The sequence below is a fragment of the Sorex fumeus genome, unplaced genomic scaffold (genome assembly GCF_029834395.1).
Source record: "Sorex fumeus unplaced genomic scaffold, SorFum_2.1 ptg000002l, whole genome shotgun sequence".
NCBI classification, from domain to species: Eukaryota; Metazoa; Chordata; class Mammalia; order Eulipotyphla; family Soricidae; genus Sorex; species Sorex fumeus.
This window is the reverse complement of record NW_026606059.1, coordinates 13,337,784-13,359,038: the sequence shown is the minus strand read 5'-3', so window position 1 is coordinate 13,359,038 and position 21,255 is coordinate 13,337,784. Positions and strand designations below refer to the sequence as shown.

The 21,255-nt window shown below is 34.3% G+C and overlaps 1 protein-coding gene across 1 annotated transcript in view; it reads right to left on the bottom strand.

The window, feature by feature from the left end:
• Nucleotides 1–9,457: 9,457 nt before the first annotated feature.
• Nucleotides 9,458–21,255, bottom strand: part of MMP16 (matrix metallopeptidase 16) — a 302,144-nt gene continuing 290,346 nt past the window's right edge. The window contains exons 9-10 of the mRNA XM_056110867.1: nucleotides 18,514–18,629; nucleotides 9,458–12,325 (exon numbers count right to left, since the gene is read on the bottom strand). Of these exons, the coding sequence (XP_055966842.1) occupies nucleotides 11,991–12,325; nucleotides 18,514–18,629 (451 nt within the window). The 3' untranslated portion in view covers nucleotides 9,458–11,990. The remainder of the gene's footprint in view (nucleotides 12,326–18,513; nucleotides 18,630–21,255) is intronic.

The window sequence follows — 21,255 nt, the reverse complement described above, 5'->3', positions numbered from 1 at the left end:
TACCCAGCGACAGTAGAAACAAGGGCCAGGAGGACTGATCTCCGGTTGGAAGCCTGCCTCAGGGCTGGGGGAGAGGGCAGTTGGGACAGAGATGGGACCACTATGACAATGATGGTTCGGAGGGATCTCTCTGGATAGGAGATGCATGCTTAAAGTAACTAAAGAACCAAACATGATGCCTCTCATACCTGTATTACAAACCATAATGCCCCAGAAATGGGTTGGGGGGAAAGAGAGAGAGAGAGAGAGAGAGAGAGAGAGAGAGAGAGAGAGAGAGAGAGAGAGAGAGAGAGAGAGAGAGAGAAACAGACGGAGACAGAAAGAGACAGACAGACAGACAGAGACAGAAAGAGACAGACAGACAGACACAGACAGACAGACAGATGGACAGAGACAGACAGACACACAGATGGACAGAGACAGACAGAGAGAGACAGACAGAGCAAGAGAGGAGACATGTGCCTGCCGCAGAGACAGGGTGGGGTGGGGGTGTGCAGAAGTATTAAAGGGTTATTGGTGGTGGGAAATATTCCCTGGTGGAGGGATGGTGTTGTAACTTTGTATGACTGAAACTTTATCATGAAAGCTTCGTAACTCTATCTCATGGTGATTCATTGAAAAAAAAATAAAGAACACTTAATGCTTTAAGGAGGGAAATAACCAGGGTAATTTAGTGCCACTAGTAACTTGGGAAGTTGAGAAAGAAGCATGCTTATTTTGAGGGGAGAGAAAGGATATAAGGAATTTTATATTTCCTACACTAAAGAAACAAGTTAAAGAAAAATCCATATTAAGTTATTCATGAGATAATACAACATTACAACAGCTAAAGCCATGCATATGAATGAAGGGCATTGAAGAGATTGCCAATTAAAGAAGTAAAGACATTCGGAACATAAAGGTGACCTACATAAATTCCTAAGAATTTTTTAGTAGAAAAGTATTTCTAAATTAGTATCTATTAGACAACATTTTATTTTATCCTGTGATGGGTATGTAAGACAAGATAAACGAATAGTCCTACCTCAAGAAATTGTGTAGAAAAGTACTTAACAGTAGACTAACTATGAATATCAAATATTGTCTTAAAATACTGTTAAGACGTCAAATAAAAAATTAGAAATATTATATTTGGCTTTCGATAGTTTACTAAATAAATATAATTTCATTTAAAGAAATAATTCAAGTAATTTGGTGGAGAAATAATAAGATTTTATAAATAAAACTGAATAATTGAATAATTAAAGGAGTGAATTATTTTCACATCAAGAAATAAATGTATGATGGTACATAATGTGGGAGGAAAAGAGAGAAGAGGGAGAGAGGAGAACTGAGAGCAGATGGGGAGAAAAAGGAGGAAGACCAATGACATTCTAGAATAACTAGTGTGACAATTTTAAACTAAGTTATGGATATATTCATAAAATGATTTTTATAGTATATTCAGAATTATTAATCGTGATGCTGAATTTTTTCTTTGTTCTCCATAATTTCATGACATGTTACTCCAATTTGGTCCTTGATTGTACTCGACATATCATATCATATGTACTTGACATATCATATAATAGTATATTTTGATATAAAATAATTTTTTTAAAAAGCTGGGTATATAAGAAAAATTAATGTTCTACTGGGTTGGATTTCAGTTTTATTTATATCTTAAACTTGATTTTTTTCCCATTTGACAATAAAAGAAGGGGAGTTTCATTCTTGGGTTCAACCTGGTATTTTTGCTTTTATAGTTTTAAAATGCAATGTTTAGTTGAAAAGTCTTCCACAACAAAAACAAACTTTATATTGTCCTGGCTAAGTATGTAGAGTTTTAGATGCCACCATGTGCCAAAACTACAGCTCTAACCCAAGAGTTCTTGAGATAAGTTTCTAAATGCACAAGAATTGACCACAGTTGAATATTTCAAAAAGCGAACATAGTTTTCTGTCCATCTAGTCTATTTGTTGCTTCAGATAATTAAATCCTTATGATACTCTTGGTCACTACTTCAGAGTTCCCCTCTTGAACATTGATTAAGTTCCATCAGATTCATTTCTTGATCAAAGATGTATCTGCTTTTTGAATGAGAAAGCACATTTTATTTTATTTCCAATGGAAATTTCTAATTCTTACTAAAATGTATGCTTTTTTATGATTTGATATTCTAAGAAAGAGACTTCACAGTTGGCAAGGTGTTCAAGTGAGAATTAAATTACATATGAAAATGTTTATCCACATTATTTTCCCTCTGTGAGTCAATTCTCTCTTCCTGGTCACCATTTACTACAATCCTACCACTAAGTTGAAAGTGAGGGTGCAAATTCCGTAATAGGATTAGTTGAACATGACCATTATATAAATGAATTTCTCTGATTAAATTTGCCTAGCTAGAATGCTGGTTTAAATAATAAATTATACTCACCTATTCAAAAAATAATCTTTATTCTTTGTTAAGTGGTGATGGAATTTTAACAATGACCTATGTTCACAGACTCTTGCCTAAAATACATTTATACATTTGATGCAGTAATACTTCCTGCCTCTATCCTTGAACACAGTTGCATGCATCGCCTAAGATGTTGAACAATTCTCCAGTTGATATGGCCAGTTTAATATATTCGCTAATTTAAATAACACATAGGTGATTTTGTCATAAATTACCTAACAGTTTTTTTTGTTTCATTGTTGATTAGGAAGACATTAAGATATTAAAGGCTATTGCTATCAATCACAGTCTACATATTCATCATACATGTATGTATATCATTCATTGAGTAAAACCACAATACCTATAAACCATTTTTCTGTTCTCTTATTTATTGACAGATTTTTTTTAAAATTACAACACAATGAATTTATGGTAAATACAGAAGATGCAATAGTATAAAAAGCCATTTAACCCTTCACTAGGTTAAGACACTTACAGCAGACAAAAACTGCCCCACCCCAAAAATCCCCTCCTTAAATGAAAACAAAATAAATATAAATTAATAAATACAAACAAATCACTGCACAGCCCTTAACTCTTTGATTGCCATGGCAAGAACCATGCTGATGATTCTAGCTTGTGACATTTGTGTGGTTAAAGGTTGTCTCAGCAGTCAAAGGGTTATAGCATTGTAAACGTAAGTACTTTGTGAAAAGTTCAGTCATGTTAATGATACAGTGATGGGATTAGTAACATGACCCCTTGACCTTTAATGACACAACATTTTAAGGAGTTAAAGAGATAGAAGCTTGGTGAGCTATTACATAGACTAATCAACCACTTTACTTAACAATGTGCTATGAGGCCTTGACAGCTTGTGAACAATAAACACTGTTCAATGCATTGATCAATAAAATCAATGAAAAAATTAATTTTAAGCACCACAAAATTTGCCTGATTATATCTGACAGTCATAATACACTTTAGCACCATTTATTCAGCCTTATATTTGCACACAAACATTGTGTTTGTCGGTAGAAGCTATCTGAATAGATATATATTACATATATATCTATATATGTATGCCAAATTTAATACGGTATATGGTATAAATGTATAGAATCCTGTGTAGGCAAAAAACCATTAATAATTTGCAAACTTTAAAAGTCACACTAGAAATAAATGTATTATTTATTTCTTTCCTTGCACACAGAAGACTATATATTATAAAAAACGTAGTGAAATCATGTTTAGTGTAGTGTGAACAATTCAAAAGCTTAAAATAAAATGTTAATACTTTCCATAACTGAAAAATATCATGGAGGAATTAAGGTAATGGTAACATATTATTAGACAGCCAAAAGAAAAAGGCGCAAACATATAATTTTCTAATGTTTCTCTGTAATTCAGTTTGTATTTAAATTAAGTCCTTAATAATTTTATCCATTAAATTCTTTAAATTTTCTCCTACCACAGTATGGAAAGGAAAAATGATTTCCATAAGCTAGAAATTTGTATTGTTTGCTGAAAACAAGTTTCTCTTGTAGTTACTTGCATCTCATTCTGAACGTTAGATGTCTGTTTTAAAAATATATGTGGTATTTCCTTGACTAACTTGTAGGAGCTTTTCCCATTTAATCTATTCCGTGACTATATATATATACATATACAAACATATATGCAATATATACTATATAGTTCCAAATCTATATTACCAGATAGCTCATATTTATGGCATAAATTGCATTCATTATACTGATCCACTATCGGAATCAAAATAATGTTAATACAGGTATGGAAGTTTTAAAGCATCTTAAAGATAAATTACTACACTGATAAAGCAGGCAATTTTTCTCAAAGTCAATAATTGATACTTTAAAAAAACATCAATAGACTATGGACTAATTAGATTTTATGTTTTCATTAAAAAATTAAGTTTATTAAAAGTTATATTAGAGCAAAATTGAACTAGTAAAATCCATTTGTTTCCATCTTATAATATAAAAACAAGATATATTTGTTTAAAATTATATAGCTAAAAAAGAATCTCCCAAGACTTTCAAATCTGAAGCAAATTTTTATGGATGAGTTTCTAAAACCCCTGAAAATAGAGGTCCACAATAGAAATGCTGATGCAGGCTAACCAATGCAGCTAAAAGCTGCCACTATAATATCCCTTAATCTTTTATTCTCCCTTGTTTTTAATATATATGTAATTTACACACAAAAGGAACTTGACCAAAGAGTTAGGCTTGAAGTATCTGTGTACTTATTATGTACCTTAAGCAGAATACTGTATTTTAGTTTTTGCTTTCTTGCTAATTATTAAAGATACATTCTTAAAAGCAAACATCCTAAGCTGGCTTATCGATAGACAACAGCGTACATCCTCAGCATTTCAATTTTTACAGGGGCAACAGCCTTAAGTAAAAAAACCCAATGCAAGAAGTCAGTATCAAATGCAAAAAATTGGGAGGTGTGTCAAGTTTATTAGGGACGAAGCGAGTCTTTGCTTGAAATTTGTGAAGGGCAATTTTGAAGGAACAAGTGTATATTTTCTGGGCACTACACCTAACATAAATGCTGCTCATTTCCTTTTTCTCTTTTATTCAGGAAGGAAACGGAAAAGTAAGTATGAAAAAGGAGGGTAGGTATGGCAAGTTAGAAATTGAAAGGAATGCAAATATAGGCACACACTACATAAGACAACACCAAATACTCTATCCCTCTCAACCATCTGTATTTTGGGGTGATGAACAGAAAGAAATCAAATAATAGTAGAATTGGAGAAACAAACCCCAGGCACACAACCCTTCTAATTTTTGGAAATCATGTTTGGAAATGAAAAAGTAACAAAATCTGTGAAATTTTGTCTTTGTAAACCTATAAAAGAATAGTGGCTTCCATGTCATATTCAAGAAGTGACAAAAAAGAAAAATTCAGGCAATTATATATACCAAAGAGCTGGCTTTTAGAAGACTGGCAATGTGGTTTCGATGGTGTTATTTCACTGGTTGCAAACATTATGACACTGATTAAGAGTTGAATCATTTACGAAAAGTATGTTCTACTTTCACAAATGGGTTGTCAATAAAGAGGTTAACAGTTCAAACGGGCATTGTGTTAGAACAAATAAACATGCAAGTGACTTTTCAAAGGTGTTCACACCAGGTGTTACTCGCCCATGTCTTGGCAAGACTGGCCAACATAGAAACATACATTCATATAAAAGGTGGCAAGGCAAATGGCACCATATCCTGTTCTAGGGAAAAGAATCCGCCATCTGGTCGTATCTCACCAAAACTTACTGTCTATGAGGCATGTATAAAAGGCCTGGGTGAAAAAGTATCATATCTGGGATACAATCTAGTTACAGACCAAGTGCTATGAAAGGTCTGTGTCATGAATGATTTTTGTTTTCTAGAGAGCAAAAATGTAGCTAAAATGAGAAACATCTTTGTAAGTCAAAAATGTCATCCTCCTATTCATGCGAATCATTTTCTCTGCCTTTTCTTTGAGAAACAAAGAACGCTTGACATCTTGCTCTGAAACTAAGTGACCTAACATGACACAATGATCATATTTTCATATTTATATTAACTTTCTTCTCCCTTCTTAAGGGCATATATATCTAGCTCTATAGTAGAGCACATGGCAAAGTTAGAAGCAAAACATTCCAGTTTACCATATATCTACCCTACACCTCTAGTGTGCCCTTGAACTTAACAGCACATTGTGTGCAAATCTGAATAGTATTCCCAGTCCAATGTTAGTTACAAGATAAATTCCAAGACACACTGTTATTTAAATTGAAACAGCATAATACCTTCAGAAATCTTCATGAATAAACATCTTCCCTGTAACTGACCATGCTTGTAAGCACTGACCCTAAGTCTTGGAATTTCCTCATTTTCCTTAAAGAATTTTATGAATGAAGCTTATGAAATGCTGTCTCCACACTTGAATATCCTCACTTAACAATAAAAAAGTTAGAACTGTTCTAAAACATAGATGCCTCAAATATGTAATCAGTAATCAGCTCACATCTGTGTTTGAAAACTGAAGACTAATACTTCAGAATTTGCACTATTATATCTGGTTTTTGACTCAATTTCTGTGAGTATGTCAGTGTTCATTTGTAGGCTTATATACTACTGGTTCAATTTTTAAAGATTATGTGAATAAAACAGGGAAAGATATTGACAGTTAATATTCTTAAGATGACTTCAAATATGAATTTCAAAATTAGACCAGTGGAAACAAAGGAAAAATGATTAAAGTAACCCAGAGCCAACAACAGTCATTATGAGAGAGCAGAGCATGAGGCAACTTCTTTACTTGTATGTCGCATGTTTTGTGATTATTGAGGTAAATTGCTATCCTAAGCAAATGGCTTTTCTCAGAAGATGCTAATATTACATAACTTTCCAGTGGGGCTACTGAACACCCAACATTGACATTTTCAGTCTAAAAGGCAATCTATGAGTATCAGATGTGTTTATGCAAGGAAGTATCTACTGACCACTGCCTAATTATATATTGATATATCACATATTTATTACTCGTGTGAAAAGCTTGAAGTAGAATTTTTTTCTATACTATTTTTATACTTGCTAAAGTAAAATTTTTGGTTGTATTTAAAATTGCTACTGCATGTTTTCAAATTTTATAAAGAACTCATTTTTCCCTCTTCATTTCTATTATAGCTAGTAAATATGTGGTTTCCTGATTAATCATGTGGTATGACTGATGGTTGCTTTATTTATTATGTGATAATTTATTTTTTAAAGATAACACATTTTTCTGATGATTCTAGGCACTATGAAACATACAGCATATATATATAGATATATGTATATATCTATATATATATCTGATTCTTCTCCTTCAGTCAAAATTAATCAATATCATGAAGGTTCAAGAATGCAATGAGATGGCCGACTTTCTAATATTATTGCCTTGAAAACTTGTCCTATATCATATACTGGCTGACATGTACTTACAGCTATTTGTAATAGTTCATCTGAATTTAACATTTTTGATTTAGACAGTGTGTTCTATGTGACATCTGTGATACTTTGGAATGTGCTCTTGAGAGCATGAAAAAAATTAAATGAACTCTGCTATGTTTGCTGAGAAAAGATTTCATTATAATTCGTGAATTTGTTGCAGATTATGCTACAATCTCAAAGACTAATACGGTCAATAAATCACTCTTATTAGTTTCAGAAATATTTCCAAAACTTTTTTAAAAAGGCTCTTTTTACAATTCATGTGAGTCCTGTGTATTTATGACATCAACTCATCTTAAATTAGCACACTGATTTCAGTTAGTCAAGATGCACTGGGATATTCTACTATGAGTTCCACCAAGTGTGGTTTTGTAATTCTACATGACACTGTTACTCTTCCTGGCATCAAGAATCTAATCATTATCCGTATATCGGAACTATCAGCAAAGCTGGATTGTGCTCTTATCCACAAGTTTATATTTTAAAATAACCAATAGAAAAAAGAAATAAAATATAAAAGTATATAGTATATGGAAGAATTTTGTGTCAATAGAAAAAGATTATAAGCTAACATGACTAGCAAAAGTAAAATTTGCTTATTAAAGTCAATCAGTCTCTATATTTTATAACTTAGTAATTTTTTGGCAAAGTATTACTTAGTAATTTATTTCATTAATTCAGAAAAGCTTTGCCCTTTGATTTATAAAGAAGTTATTTTTGCTCATATTGGCATTTCCTAACTTACCTATGCTAATTTTTCAATTGTAAACTGTTGTATTTACCTGTTTTGATTGCCATGTTAGCAGACACTTTGCTCTGAAAAGGATAATGGTTAAATTTACAACCTCCTCTACAAGCATGACGCATATTTAGTGCTTTATAGAAGGTATATTTGGAACACTTCTTGAGTCCAATTACTACTATAGGATGATAATATTTGGCTAAAATTATAAACTATGTATAGTTGAGCTTTGTAAGAAACATTTCCTTAATTACATTTGCATTTAAAGTAAAGAGAAATAATGAAATAGAAGGAATATTTTTGTAATGGTAAATATACTTCTGTTACAAGTTAGGAAATTCTAGGTTGAATTTTCCATGGTATTAGTAAGGCGTTCATGAAAAATGTTATTTAGCTTGCCTGTCTCTACTGTTAGGAACTATTAATATATTAAATTTTACCAGTTGGAATCATTATTGTTATATGTTATACCAATAGTCACTCTCTGAGTATCATTAGTATATTAAAATTGAGATTTTTCCAAACTCCCAGTAGATTGGTCAGCAGTCATACTCACAAGAAACCCAGCATACAATTAAAAAAAAGAGAATTCCAATGTTTGTGATGATGTCAGCATTTCCTATTTTCTTATCTTTGTAGCCATTCACAGACTGAACATTTTAAACATTTCTGTTGAGAAACCACATGTGCCTTTCTTATCACACCAATCTCACTTCTTCTTTAATTTCAACCAAAAATTTCAGCTACAATCCATGAAATTTCTTAAAATCCTGCACCATGATAGTTCTTCCCTTCTTAATGCTATGGTTATTTTCTAGCCCTTATATACATAGTGTTACAATGAACCAGGATATTGTGGCAAATGAGTTAATAGGCAAAAGATTGTTTCCTCTATTTCTTTCTCACTTTAGAGGAAAAAAAAAACAACAAAAAAAAAGCAAAATATGTATTTTCAATGCAGGTTGACAGAAGTCAACATCCCCAAATGACAAAGTGCCTCATCTGTAGGTTTGGCTAAATATAATTTCCAGTTATTTTTTTCCCTCCTTGCTAGAAAGGTCCTAAATGGATTAGCTCCTCCTACAAGCAGACACGATATAAACAAGCTTATGTATACAGTCTTCATGCATGTGGGCAGGACTCTCAATATTAGCATCGTGTAGAATGGAAGCTCTGGAGTCAAGCGACAGGATTGATCCTGACCCTCTCCCCTAGCCTTTTTGGTCCTTCTACCCATAATCTCCAACATCTTCTCAAAGTATAGTCTATTCTTCCTTCAAAGTGATAGTTAGCCCCCTCCCCAGTTTTACATTATGTATGTGCAGGTTGTAAGAAGTAACATTCTGCAAGGCTTTTTAGCATGCCACCCAGGATTTACAAAACGTTTTCCCAAACCAATTCATAAACATGTAGCTCAACCGAAAGACATTCGAATTCTCATGCTATGTTGAGTATAAATATAAATTCAAGGCAGCCGAACTATTCCATTTCCAAATAAGAATGTACACCTACACTCATTAAAAATCATCTGGAAATGTGTATTCTTAGCAAATGAGTAAGAAATTTTCAATAGTATAAAATTCCTGCTTTATATAAAAGCCACGCTGGCCGTTCAAGTATTTTGAGGTTTTTTTTTTCTCCCATAGTTTTATATTTGTAACAAAATGATGAATATAGACTCGAAATTATACTAAAGGAAAATTAAAAGTGACTTCTACCTATCGGGCGTTTTCCGAGTGTGCATGTAGAAAGCAAAGTGTCCATCCAGTGAACCCCATGGCACTCTGTCTCCGCTCTAAGGAAACAGCTCAGGCTTACAAGGTTTTCTGAGAACAATTACCAATCCAATGGAGAAACCACACCAGATTTCTTTCGGTTTGTGCCAGTTTGCAAGTTAAAGGTCAAAGGGCAACGACATAGAAGAGGACTCTTCAAGAAAAAATTTTCACAGAAGACAATGTTTAAGTTGTTGTTAATGACAGTCAACAGATCGATAGTCAAGTTCAAGGCAAGCTGTTCATTGTTTCAAAAGCTAATCCCCTCAAAAGCTGGCTTTCCCAAAAAGCCAATGTCCCACTCGGGGGTGCATTCCTTCTGACCATCTCTAATAAGTTCACAGCCCAGCGGCTGGAAAGCCTCTCACTGCAAGAAGCAGCTCCTCGAAATCAATAGAGGTCTGTCAGTTGCTGACTTTTCTCTAGGAAAAAAATATTGATACAAACCCGCTCTGCAGGTCACAAGGAAATGACAATACTGCTGTAATGACAAATTACACTCAACAATGAAATGCTTTGGTGGTCTCTTGGCTCTGTCAGTGATCCCAATAGATGGCTAAATGCCAGAAGCCACATTAACCCTTTGAGAACTATGGCTGACATGCAATAGTTAACGCACTTAAGGATACTCATGCAAATCTCAGAGTCATCGTTTTAAAATGGCAATGCTAACTGCATGTACCAAGGGAAATCGACATTCATGCAGTGGACTTCAAAACTGAAATTCAAAATGTAGAAGGGAATAAAAAGGCAGGCTCTTATCGTCAGTTGTTTAAATAAAATTTCACTCTTACAAGATACTTAATAAAATACTTTTTTATTTGCCAGGAAAGTTGTTGGCAAGTAACATCATTTCTTTTTGTTAAAAAAAGCATTTATGTAGTACCATAAACCACTTAAAAATTACATGGGGTTATATCTGTTTTAAAAACCTGAACTTCTCGAACCCTTTCCTGTTTTTACCATTGCCCAGCTTGCTGATTTACCAGACAGCGATCCTAAGACTCTGAAAGCTGCACTGATAGTTCTCAAAGGGTTACACCAATGTATTACCAGTATCACATATCCTTGGAAAATAACTGTCACTTAAACCACATTAGAGACATACTGCTTCTTGCTCTGCTTGTCATGAATATTCCTGACAGACCCGCGGAAGGCCTGGGGCAATGGCCTAATACAACTTGGGGAGAGTATCACAAGGATGTCTTGGGAAGGTGGCAGGAAGGAATTGAGAAACACTTCATAACAATGTCAAGGTCCAGTCTGAATTTAACTATGAGTAGAAATGTGATGCGACATTGAGGACGTAGCTGAGAACAGCTGTAGAAAACGAAAAATGGATGTATTATTAAGGCTGTTACTATATTGCAGATATTTTGGCCCCTTGTTTGTTGGAAAATGGCTGTCCCAACAGTCTGAAGTCCTGCGTGTGTATTCCGTATCTCCCACCTGACAAATCCGAAGTGTACTAGGCTTCCTGGAGCAGGAAGAGAGCTATCTTCTTTGGAGACAAAGCTGTTTTGGGTCTTCACTTCTCTGAAAGTTCAAATGTGAGTTTGTTGTTTAACCGTTTTCATTTGTTTTCCTTTGCTTTTAAGCAAAAGTTAAAAAAAAATGTGGGTTTTCCATTTTGCATTATTCTCCCCGAAAATGGGCTCAGACTTCTGAAGAAAAATAATCAAAGAAAGCTTTAAGAAGAATCTTTTCTTCTTCTTCTTCTTTTTTTTTCTTCCTCTTCTTTAGTTAATCCTGAAAATTGACTGGGCATTGAGCGTGCAGAGGAAAGGCCTATAACTGAATGACAAAGAAAGACAAAGAAGGACTGAGGAACGGCAGATACTGTGCATCATGGAAGCTTCCCCACGAGCGAGTCTCCACTCGTGTACAGGACTATCAACTCTCTGGGTTTGCAAGGTCAGCCCCGAACCAGGCTGCCACCAGCCTGCTCCTAGCTAGGAAACAGCATAACAGCTCTTGTCTTGAATCTCAAGTTTACCACAAACTCCTGGAAAAGAAAGAAAGGGAAGAAAACCCTACATCACACCCACTCTTGCATAGAACGTTTACAGTACAGTATGTGGCGGGGTGTTCCTTTCCTCTTGAACTGGAACACAGTGTAAATCAATACAAGGAGGCATAAGGCCAAGATGCAGGGGATGACGATAGCTATGGCTTTCACAGTGCTGGCTGTGTTGTCCAGTTTGATGACAATGTCTACATCATTTGGAGGGCTGTGCCCTTCTTTATCTCTGTCTGTCGGTCCATCACAGCCCATAAAATCCTTGAGGATGGATCTGGGATATCCAGGTTCGACCTTAAGTATCTGGTTGTTGAATTTCCAATACTCCTTTCCTTTGTAGAAATACGTAAAGCCTGGGGAGGAAACACATACACATATATATAGAGAACCACTGGTTTGTAAAATGAAAAATTCCGTGCAGTTAGAGATATTTTAATCTAATCGGGGCCTTAAAACATGCATTTCTGTCAGAAGAAAATACTATCATCAGCTCAGTTATCAATTGAAATGAATCTGGCCTGTGTATGCCAGAGACTGTTACCTTCCTTTTTTTTTTCCTTTTTGGGTCATACCTGGCAATGAACAGGGGTTACTCCTGGCTCATGCACTCAGGAATTACTCCTGGCGGTGCTCAGGGGACCATATAGGATGCTGGCAATTGAACCCGGATTGGCTGCGTCCAAGACAAACAGCCTACCCTCTGTGCTATCGCTCCAGCCCCAGACTATTCCCTTCTTATGTCTATGAAACATTTAGTGGAGAGAAATATCTGCAGAGGACTGTTGACAAACCTAGATGTGCACGTGCAGTCTGCACTGGGAATAAAGGTTTATCCTTTCATTTGATTAAGGGATTACAGCAGAGGATTGCACATTAATATGGTGAGATCAATCTATATTGAAAGATGTTGAACCAGCTTTATCAATTAAAGACCTATTTGGTCTTAGGCTGCTATTGAGTTGCAATATACTATAAAGAGACTTCTTGTAACACCTCAAAGGAAATTGTTCTTCTTATTTCTATCAGAAACGGTCATGCTCCTGCTAACCAGGTAAGCTTTTGTCCTTCAGGCAAGATCTAATGACAAATTGTGTTTTCTTAATGAAACTGGTCCTGTTCTCTGCCTGGAAGAAATCTGAGTAAGCAAACTAGGTATTTATATTATCTATGCATTAATTTTATTTCTGGTTCTAAATCAAGCCCATCTCTCTTCTTCTTTTGTCCTATTTCCTTAGCTTTCTTTCTTTTAATTATCTTCTATTTATATTACTTGCCACATTTTTTTATAGAACTCTGAAAGTCAATAACCTTTTTTTGGTTAAAGAATTTATAGAGAAAAATGAATAGATAATTCTAGGTTTAATGTTTCCAACTAACATGTAATGGGGAAGGGGCTAGCATGTGGAAGGCTTTAAAAACTAGGAAAATGCCTGAGATATATCCCCAAACAATGTGGACTCAGTTAATAGATTTTATAAGTTCATAACAATATTGAAAATGTCTGTCTTTCTATGAACTTTTTATGAACTCCAAACTTTTTTGTTAGCCACATTATTAATTTTTCTCTTAAGAACTCTTTTTAAAAATAGTATGTCTGTTTTAAAGTCATCCATAACTTTTCGAAAAAAAAATGTGCTAATCATTTAGAAAATGACATTTTTCAAAATCTGCATTATCATGGTCAGAAGAAATTAATTACATATACTTTTCAGGCACAGATTAATTACATATACTTTTCAGGCCCAGTGATAGCACAGCGGTAGGGCATTCGCCTTACAAGCGGCCAACATGACCGACCCGAGTTCGATTCCTCCGCCCCTCTCGGAGAGCCAGGCAAGCTACCGAGAGTATTCCATATGCCAGACACAGTAACAACAAAGTCTCCAATGGAGACGTTACTGGGCCCGCTCGAGCAAATCGACAATCAACGGGAGGGCCTTTACCTTTACCTTTACCGTTCAGGCCCAGATACGAAGATGCAGAGATAAAGTGCTCAGTTCTGATGAAAGCAGTACTTAAATCTTATCCTAGCTCTGAAGCATGAGCACTTTATTTTCCTAATATCGGATCCTTTAGAGAGCTTCTAAATTTTAATGAACCCTCTATGCGTACACATCACAGAGTGTGATGTTTATCACTCTTGAAACATACAAAAAACCAAAAGCATCTGTCAACTCTGAAAAAATGTCAGGTAGGAGAGATCATTACTTCGGGTCACTTCATTTTTGTACTGCATTCTGTTAAATGCCATAAAAATCTGCTGCTGCTTTTAGTTTGGAAGGACAGTTTTGCAATCAGAGCAACCTGCCAAGTGAAAACAGGTGTATGTAGATTCAAATGTTTCTGCGGGGAGCTGATATTTGATCACACTAATGAAATCCAATGTAATTACTCAATAAGCTTGGATGAAGAAAAGCTGAGAACTGCCAAATAACAGTATACTAGATGATCATAGTTGAATAATGGCACTGATCTAGAATTAAGCAGACCTTCAAAAACAGGTGAATGTACTTCTTATGTTTATAAACTAGAAATCAACAGCTGGAACTGTCCTCATCTTTGATACTTAGTCAAGGCTAATTACTAGAAATCAACTGGGTGTTACATAAAAATATGATGTTTCTATTTTTATATTTGTTAGATCTGCTGACCAAATTTCATAGTAATACCCTTCACCGACAGAAGCAAAATTGTTTACTTAATACCCTTGTTGGGAATAAAAATTCTAATCAGTAGGAGTCTGATCATAAAAGCACTGAAAATAAGTGGAATAAGTATTGGATATATAAATCTGTTAAACTTTGATCTAACACACTTTATCTCATTCAATAATTTAGTCTTTTATCCCATTATGATCTGTCAGTTGGAGAAATGTTTATATATTCATATATTTCCCTTTTAAGAGTAGCTTTTATATTACATTTCTGCAGGGGGTTGTGCTTATTAAGAAGAGCAACTTCAGATGAATTCATATCCAGATTTTATGATTTTGTTTGGTAACTCTGATGAATCAATGAAGCTTTAATATATTATTTGGTGACTTTCTCTATCATATTCTGCTGATTATTACTGGTGATTGTGCTACTGCAGAGTCCTAAAACATAGCAGGATGTAGCTATCCTGGCTCTCACCTTGTAGACGCTCCCGGAATGCAGTGCGTATTGACTCCACTTCGACATGTTTTATTGATAAGAAGTTAATCAGTGTTTTAAAAATGTGAATGAAAACAACTAAACTTTGTGAAAATACCTGTTTGAATCATATTTGCAGATTTTAAGAAAAATTGAGAGTGGGTGCTGAAAATTAAACGACAAATCCACAAAATCAAGAGTCAGCGGTCTTAGACTGTAAATGGCATTATAACCAGCATAAATAGACTGTAAATGGCATTATAACCAGCAACACACCGTGCAAGAATTAAAATAGAATCTGGAATTAACCTTAAAATTGTGTAAATTGTGTAAAATGAATTTTAAAAACCACATCACAGAATTTGAATAAAGAAAAAAAGTGTGAAATTTATTATTTGAAGTCTATATCAAGATACTAAACATGGGTTGAATTATAGTATTACAGATCAAGTATTTTGGGAAAATAAGATGTCATTGTCACCAAGATTTCAAGGAGTTGAGTTTTTGAGTAAAAGAGAGGGATAAAATAAATTTTAGCAACTAATATCGATTGAATTTTACAATGAGACTTCCTTTTAAAAAATGTATACCCGAAGAGAAATGTTATGAAAAAAAATCTTGGTATTCTTAGTCTTATTTAGCATAAGATGTAAAATTGAGTAATGAAGTATAAAAGAAATAGAAACTTTGTTATATTATTATAACATTAAAATAATACAATTAAATATGTTATTTAAAAATTTTATTGTTCTATTTATAAACTATAAAATCATATCTAGAGTTCAGAATACATATTTTATAATGCAATTTAACTGATTTACACTCTATAGATACTATACATTTTTGAATATTATGACTGGGACAGCACGGGGTTTTTTTTGTTGTTCTATTAATTATTTATTTTCAGAGAAACAATCAACTTTCATAAATGAGTGATCTTAGAAATAGGGAAAACAAAAATCTGTTGATATGATAAGGAACTAAGATGATGTATAATTTAAACAACTTTTGAAACAAGTTGTTGAATTATTTTTTTATTAAAACACTTTTTTAAATTAATATAGATGAGGAAAGAAGATCTGTTATTTAAATTTATTGCTAGATTGTTATGTAGATGTTGGAATCATCTCTTCATATATAACATATATTTTTGTATAAAGTGTGATAGCTTTGTTTTTTTTTTTCTTTTTGAGTCACACCCATCGATGCTCAGGGCTTACTCCTGATTCTGCACTCAGGAATCACTCCTGGTGGTACTTGCGAGACCATCTGGAATGCTGGGGATTGAACCCGGTTTGGCCTAGTGCAAGGCAAACACCCTCCCCGCCGTGCTATCCCTCCTGTGCCCTAAATTGTGATAGCTTTAATAGAGTTATCCAGCAGAATAGAGCAGTGTAAAGACTTCTCCAAAAGTTTACTAGAATTGGCTCTATTTGGGCCTCGAGAGTATCTGTCAATATGAGTCCCCGCAATCTCCCACCCCCTCTTCCGCTTTGTTTTTTCCTTGATAACATCTAAAAATCCTCAGGGGTGATATCAGTTTCATAGCTTCCACGTAATCACTCACTCCCACACTCTTCATCATTTCTTTGTCCATTTACTCTTCTCTTCATAACTTCTTGAGTTCTGTTTGGTTTAGATTTGTTTGTTTTTAAAGGGGGGTGAGTGGTTTTGGTCCATACCTAGCAGTGCTCAGAGTTTACTCATGACTCCATGCTCAGGGTTCATTCCAGACCGAGTACAGGGGACCACAAGACAGGGATTGAACCAGGATTGCTGTATGCAAGGCAAGGAACTTACCCACCACACTATCTCTTTGGTTCAGTTTCTTGAGTGTTTGGTCACACCTGATTTTACCGTCTCCCACATTTTCTATCCCTTTATTGATTTCATTTTAACATCAGGCAGATATTTTGCTTTGTTTCACTTTATTCTGGGCCATGGTGCTTGTATGTGGCTCTACATTCAGGTATCATTCCTGGTGGCTCTGGAGGACTATGTGTGATTCTAGGAATGTAACTTGGGTTGGCTGCTTGCACGGCAAGTGCCCTACCTGCTGTACTATCACTTCATCTCCCAGATAGTTTCATCTTTATCTTTCCTCTTGTATGGTTTTCTGATTTTGCTCTTTACGTGTTATCTCTAAACAAGCTCTTTTAATTCTATGGTCCAACAGAATTAAAATTGGTATAAAGATATATTTTTAAATAAAAATTATAATTAAAATCATACTGTATAAAATTATAATCTTTAGCAAAATAGAAATATAATTCTTGCAAAGTGCTATGAATAGAATTCAAATTGCCTTTGATCATTACTCTGGCTACAGAGTTTTACATATAGGATATTAAACACATTAAACCATAGAAAAGTTTGTATATTATGATATTTTTCTGAAGTTATTCCTCCTCAGTCTCGTTCCTTCAAGTTTATACTAGTTGTAAACTTTTCTTAAATTCTCATAACATACAATGGTTAGGCACAGTTTTCAGTGATGGTATTGATAATTTATTTTTCCCCCTATTCATAGAATTTTTTTCCTTCTGGATACATTTACTTTTGTTATGGCAAGTGATGCTTATTTTGTTCTTACTATGTTTATATCATCTAGACTTTTCATGCTCTTGAGGACTTAATAACATAATATTTTGTTCTGGTTCTATAAAAATTTGATGAGGAGCAATTTTGTCTATTTCAGAATAATTTATCTTTCCTTTGTTCTTTAATATTGTGTATAAGTATTATTTTGATTTATTATTATTTATTAATCTCTGGATTTCAAATATTCAGACTTGCTATTTTTAAGAATTGCACATGCTATTATTTAAGGAAGTATACGCTATCTATCCCTTGGGTAATTCTGTATTTAAGATCTGGCTTAATTTCAAATTCTAAGAGAGAGAGAAAGCAAAGTACCTAGCAGTTTGCTGACTTGTTTCTGAGAAATCATGCAGCTACTCTACCCTGATTATACGCAGCTGAAACTTTCTGTATTTCCTGATATTCTAAGTCAACAGGGTACATAAAATGTCCTAATTCTTAACATGAATTATTATTAGTTGTCCTTGTACCTTGGTTGACACTTATATCTTCCAATGTGACAGATTCAGTTTTGTGTAGGTTTGGTATTATTATCTTTACAGAGATTTTAGTAGAAATATAGTAGTGTTACTTAAAATAGTGTTCTCCATTTTAAAATATACCTTTTTGTTTTTTCCTCCTATATTAATATAACTTCAGTAAAAAAATAGCTGGAGCATATTAAATCTAAATATAAGTGGAAAAGGTTATAACAATGTAACATTATAAAATATATGTGACATCTTCTGATGATTTAATGTAGTTAAACTAGGATATTCTATAGAAGTACATAATGGATTCAAAAAGTATATAGAACACAAATTACATACCATTTTCTTTGTGTACAAAGGCTCCCTGTGGAGATTCAGGGATGCCTTTCCAGACTGTGATGGGTTTGGGATAGCCAGGGTCCATGGTTTTCATTTCTTCACTATACCTCCAATATCTAGGAAAAAGGACAGTAGCAACATGCATAAGGCAGAAAATTATGCAGATAAACAATAACAGCTAACATTAAATCCTTATTGTATGTTTACTGGCATGTAAATATAATACTCTGTTCAGGATTTACAGAAAGGATTTACTCAAATCACTAAAGACAGTAGGCACAAAGCATTTATTGTGCTTCTGTCATGGAATATGTTTTTAAAAGGTTATTTTGTATTATTCTGTCTGCTAAAATTAATTTCAAAATACTACCCAATAAAGACACCAGGGAGATACCAGAGTTGGTAAGGTGTTTGGCTTGTATGCACACAAACTATAGTTCATCCACAACATCTCATCTGGTTCTCTCTGAACCACACCAGGAATGATCCCTGAGCACACAGCCAGTAGTAGCACTGGACAGGCTGCTCCATACTACCTAATTATGGTGTGCTGACTGAGAATATTTATAATTCAAAAAGTATCAACAATCTTTGTATAAATCATAAGCTGACATGACGCTACTTCTCATTAATATAAATTAATTTACTTTACATTTATAATTAATTTAAATGACTTAAATTAATACACTAATAATAATGTCCCTCCCCCCCCCCCCCCGCCCTTCTTAAATAGTTGGGTTGAGTTACACTCAGCAGTGTTCAAGGCTTCCTCTTGGCTCTCTGCTCAGAGCTTCTCTGGAAGTGCTCAGGGGACCATTTGGGATGTGAGGGATAAAGACAGAGCTGCTACATGCATGGCAAAAACCCCACCCGTGGGCTATTCACCCTATTTACAAACCTTTAAAGGAAACTTTCTTGGGTAGAACACGTAGAAATAATACTGTGTAGAATTTAGTTTAATTTTTTCATTCACTAATTTAACAAATATTTATTAAATACCTACTACGTTTTTTGGCATAATTTTAGGAGTCACGTATAAAATTTAAACATAATGAATATGGTGAGCTTTCATAAATCTTAAAGTATTGGTTCTGGGGAGTTATAGGAAGTAAGTCAATCTAGCAATAAATATATACTATTTATATTTGTACCATCAACATGGTGGCAAGATCTTTCAAGAAAACAAAGATCAAGTTTCCTAGAAATATCGAGAAGTTGCTTTAGATCCATGGACAGAGAAGTCCTCTTTGATAAACCAACATTTGAACAGAGAACAGAAAAAAAGTGACTGAGAAACAACATACTCTTCTTAGGAAAAGAATATTTCAGGTACAAGTACTAGTTATTGAAGAGTTCCAGCTCAGGTTCAAGCTTAGATTGCTTGAGGGTCTCTAAGGATGCAAGGAGGACTAGTCTTGATCCTGAAATTTATTATAGGACAAAGAGTGGGAACAAAAAACTAAGATTAAAATGACCTTTACACTATTAAAAAAAAGTCTTTAATTTCCCTCTCACAGATATGTGAAGTCAACATAGAGTTTTGAACAAAAGGTCTGGAGGTTTGTTTTAAAAGGAACATATTGGCTGCCGAAGGTTAAACAGATTTAAAGAGGTAATTTTAGAAGCAGAGGTACCGTTAAGATGTTATTACAGTAATCCATGGACTAGAGTAAAAACTCTAGTGCTGACCTGGACTATATTTTGAAGGAAATTCCCAGGGGGCTAACAGATCAATACAATGTAAGCTGTGAGAGAAGGATGCTCCTGGTCTGAAAATCTGGAAGATAAATGCCACTTAAGATATAAGGAAACAGGACAGGAAGGTTGAGAGAGCAATCCTAAATTTGGGTTAAGAATTTTAAATTGAGAACAAAAGGGAATACCCTGCCACGCAGGCAGGGTGGGATGGGAGGATGGGGCATGGGAGGGATACTGGGACCCATGGTGGTAGAAAATGGGCACTAGTGGAGGGATGGGTGTTTGATCATTGTAAAATTGAAACACAAGCACAAAAATTTGTAAATCTACAACTGTACCTCATGGTGTTTCACTAACAAAAATTTTAAAAAAATGTAAATGATGGAGAATGGGCATTGGTAGAGGGATGGGTACTGGATGATTGTATAACTGAAACCCAAGCACAAAAATTTGTAATTCTACAACTGTACCTCATGGTGTTTCACTAATAAAAATTTAAAAAAAATTAAATTCAAAGTGGATTTGTCAGTTGGGCAATCGGCATAAGAGTGTCTGCTTTGCCTGGATTACTTGACACAAAGACAGTAAAACAGCTAAAAGTAAATTTCTCCATGTGTCAGAAAATCAGGTCGCCCTCCCTTCACAAGACAGTCTTTAGACTACATTCACAGAGTCATGAGCTCTCAAGAAACAAAATATGAACCTTTGTTATTTTGGACCATTGAATACTCACTATGTGTTATATGAATTCAGTCTATGGAGAAGATGTTAAAATAGATTGACAAAGCTGGGTGGAATCAATGAGAACGCTCAATGGCAGTTCCTATGTCAGAGAACATACAAAGGTTCACATCTTAACTAATCCATTAAGATAGTCATCAGTGTTCTCATACGAGAGAGGAAAATTCTTGGAGGATAATAAGTGCCATATGTTTTTATAGCGAGTTCTGTTTGCTTTTAAAAGTCTCAACCACTTATACCATGATCACAAATTTGCCAACTGTTCCATATCTTCTGCCACCACTAAACATATCTTATTGTCTG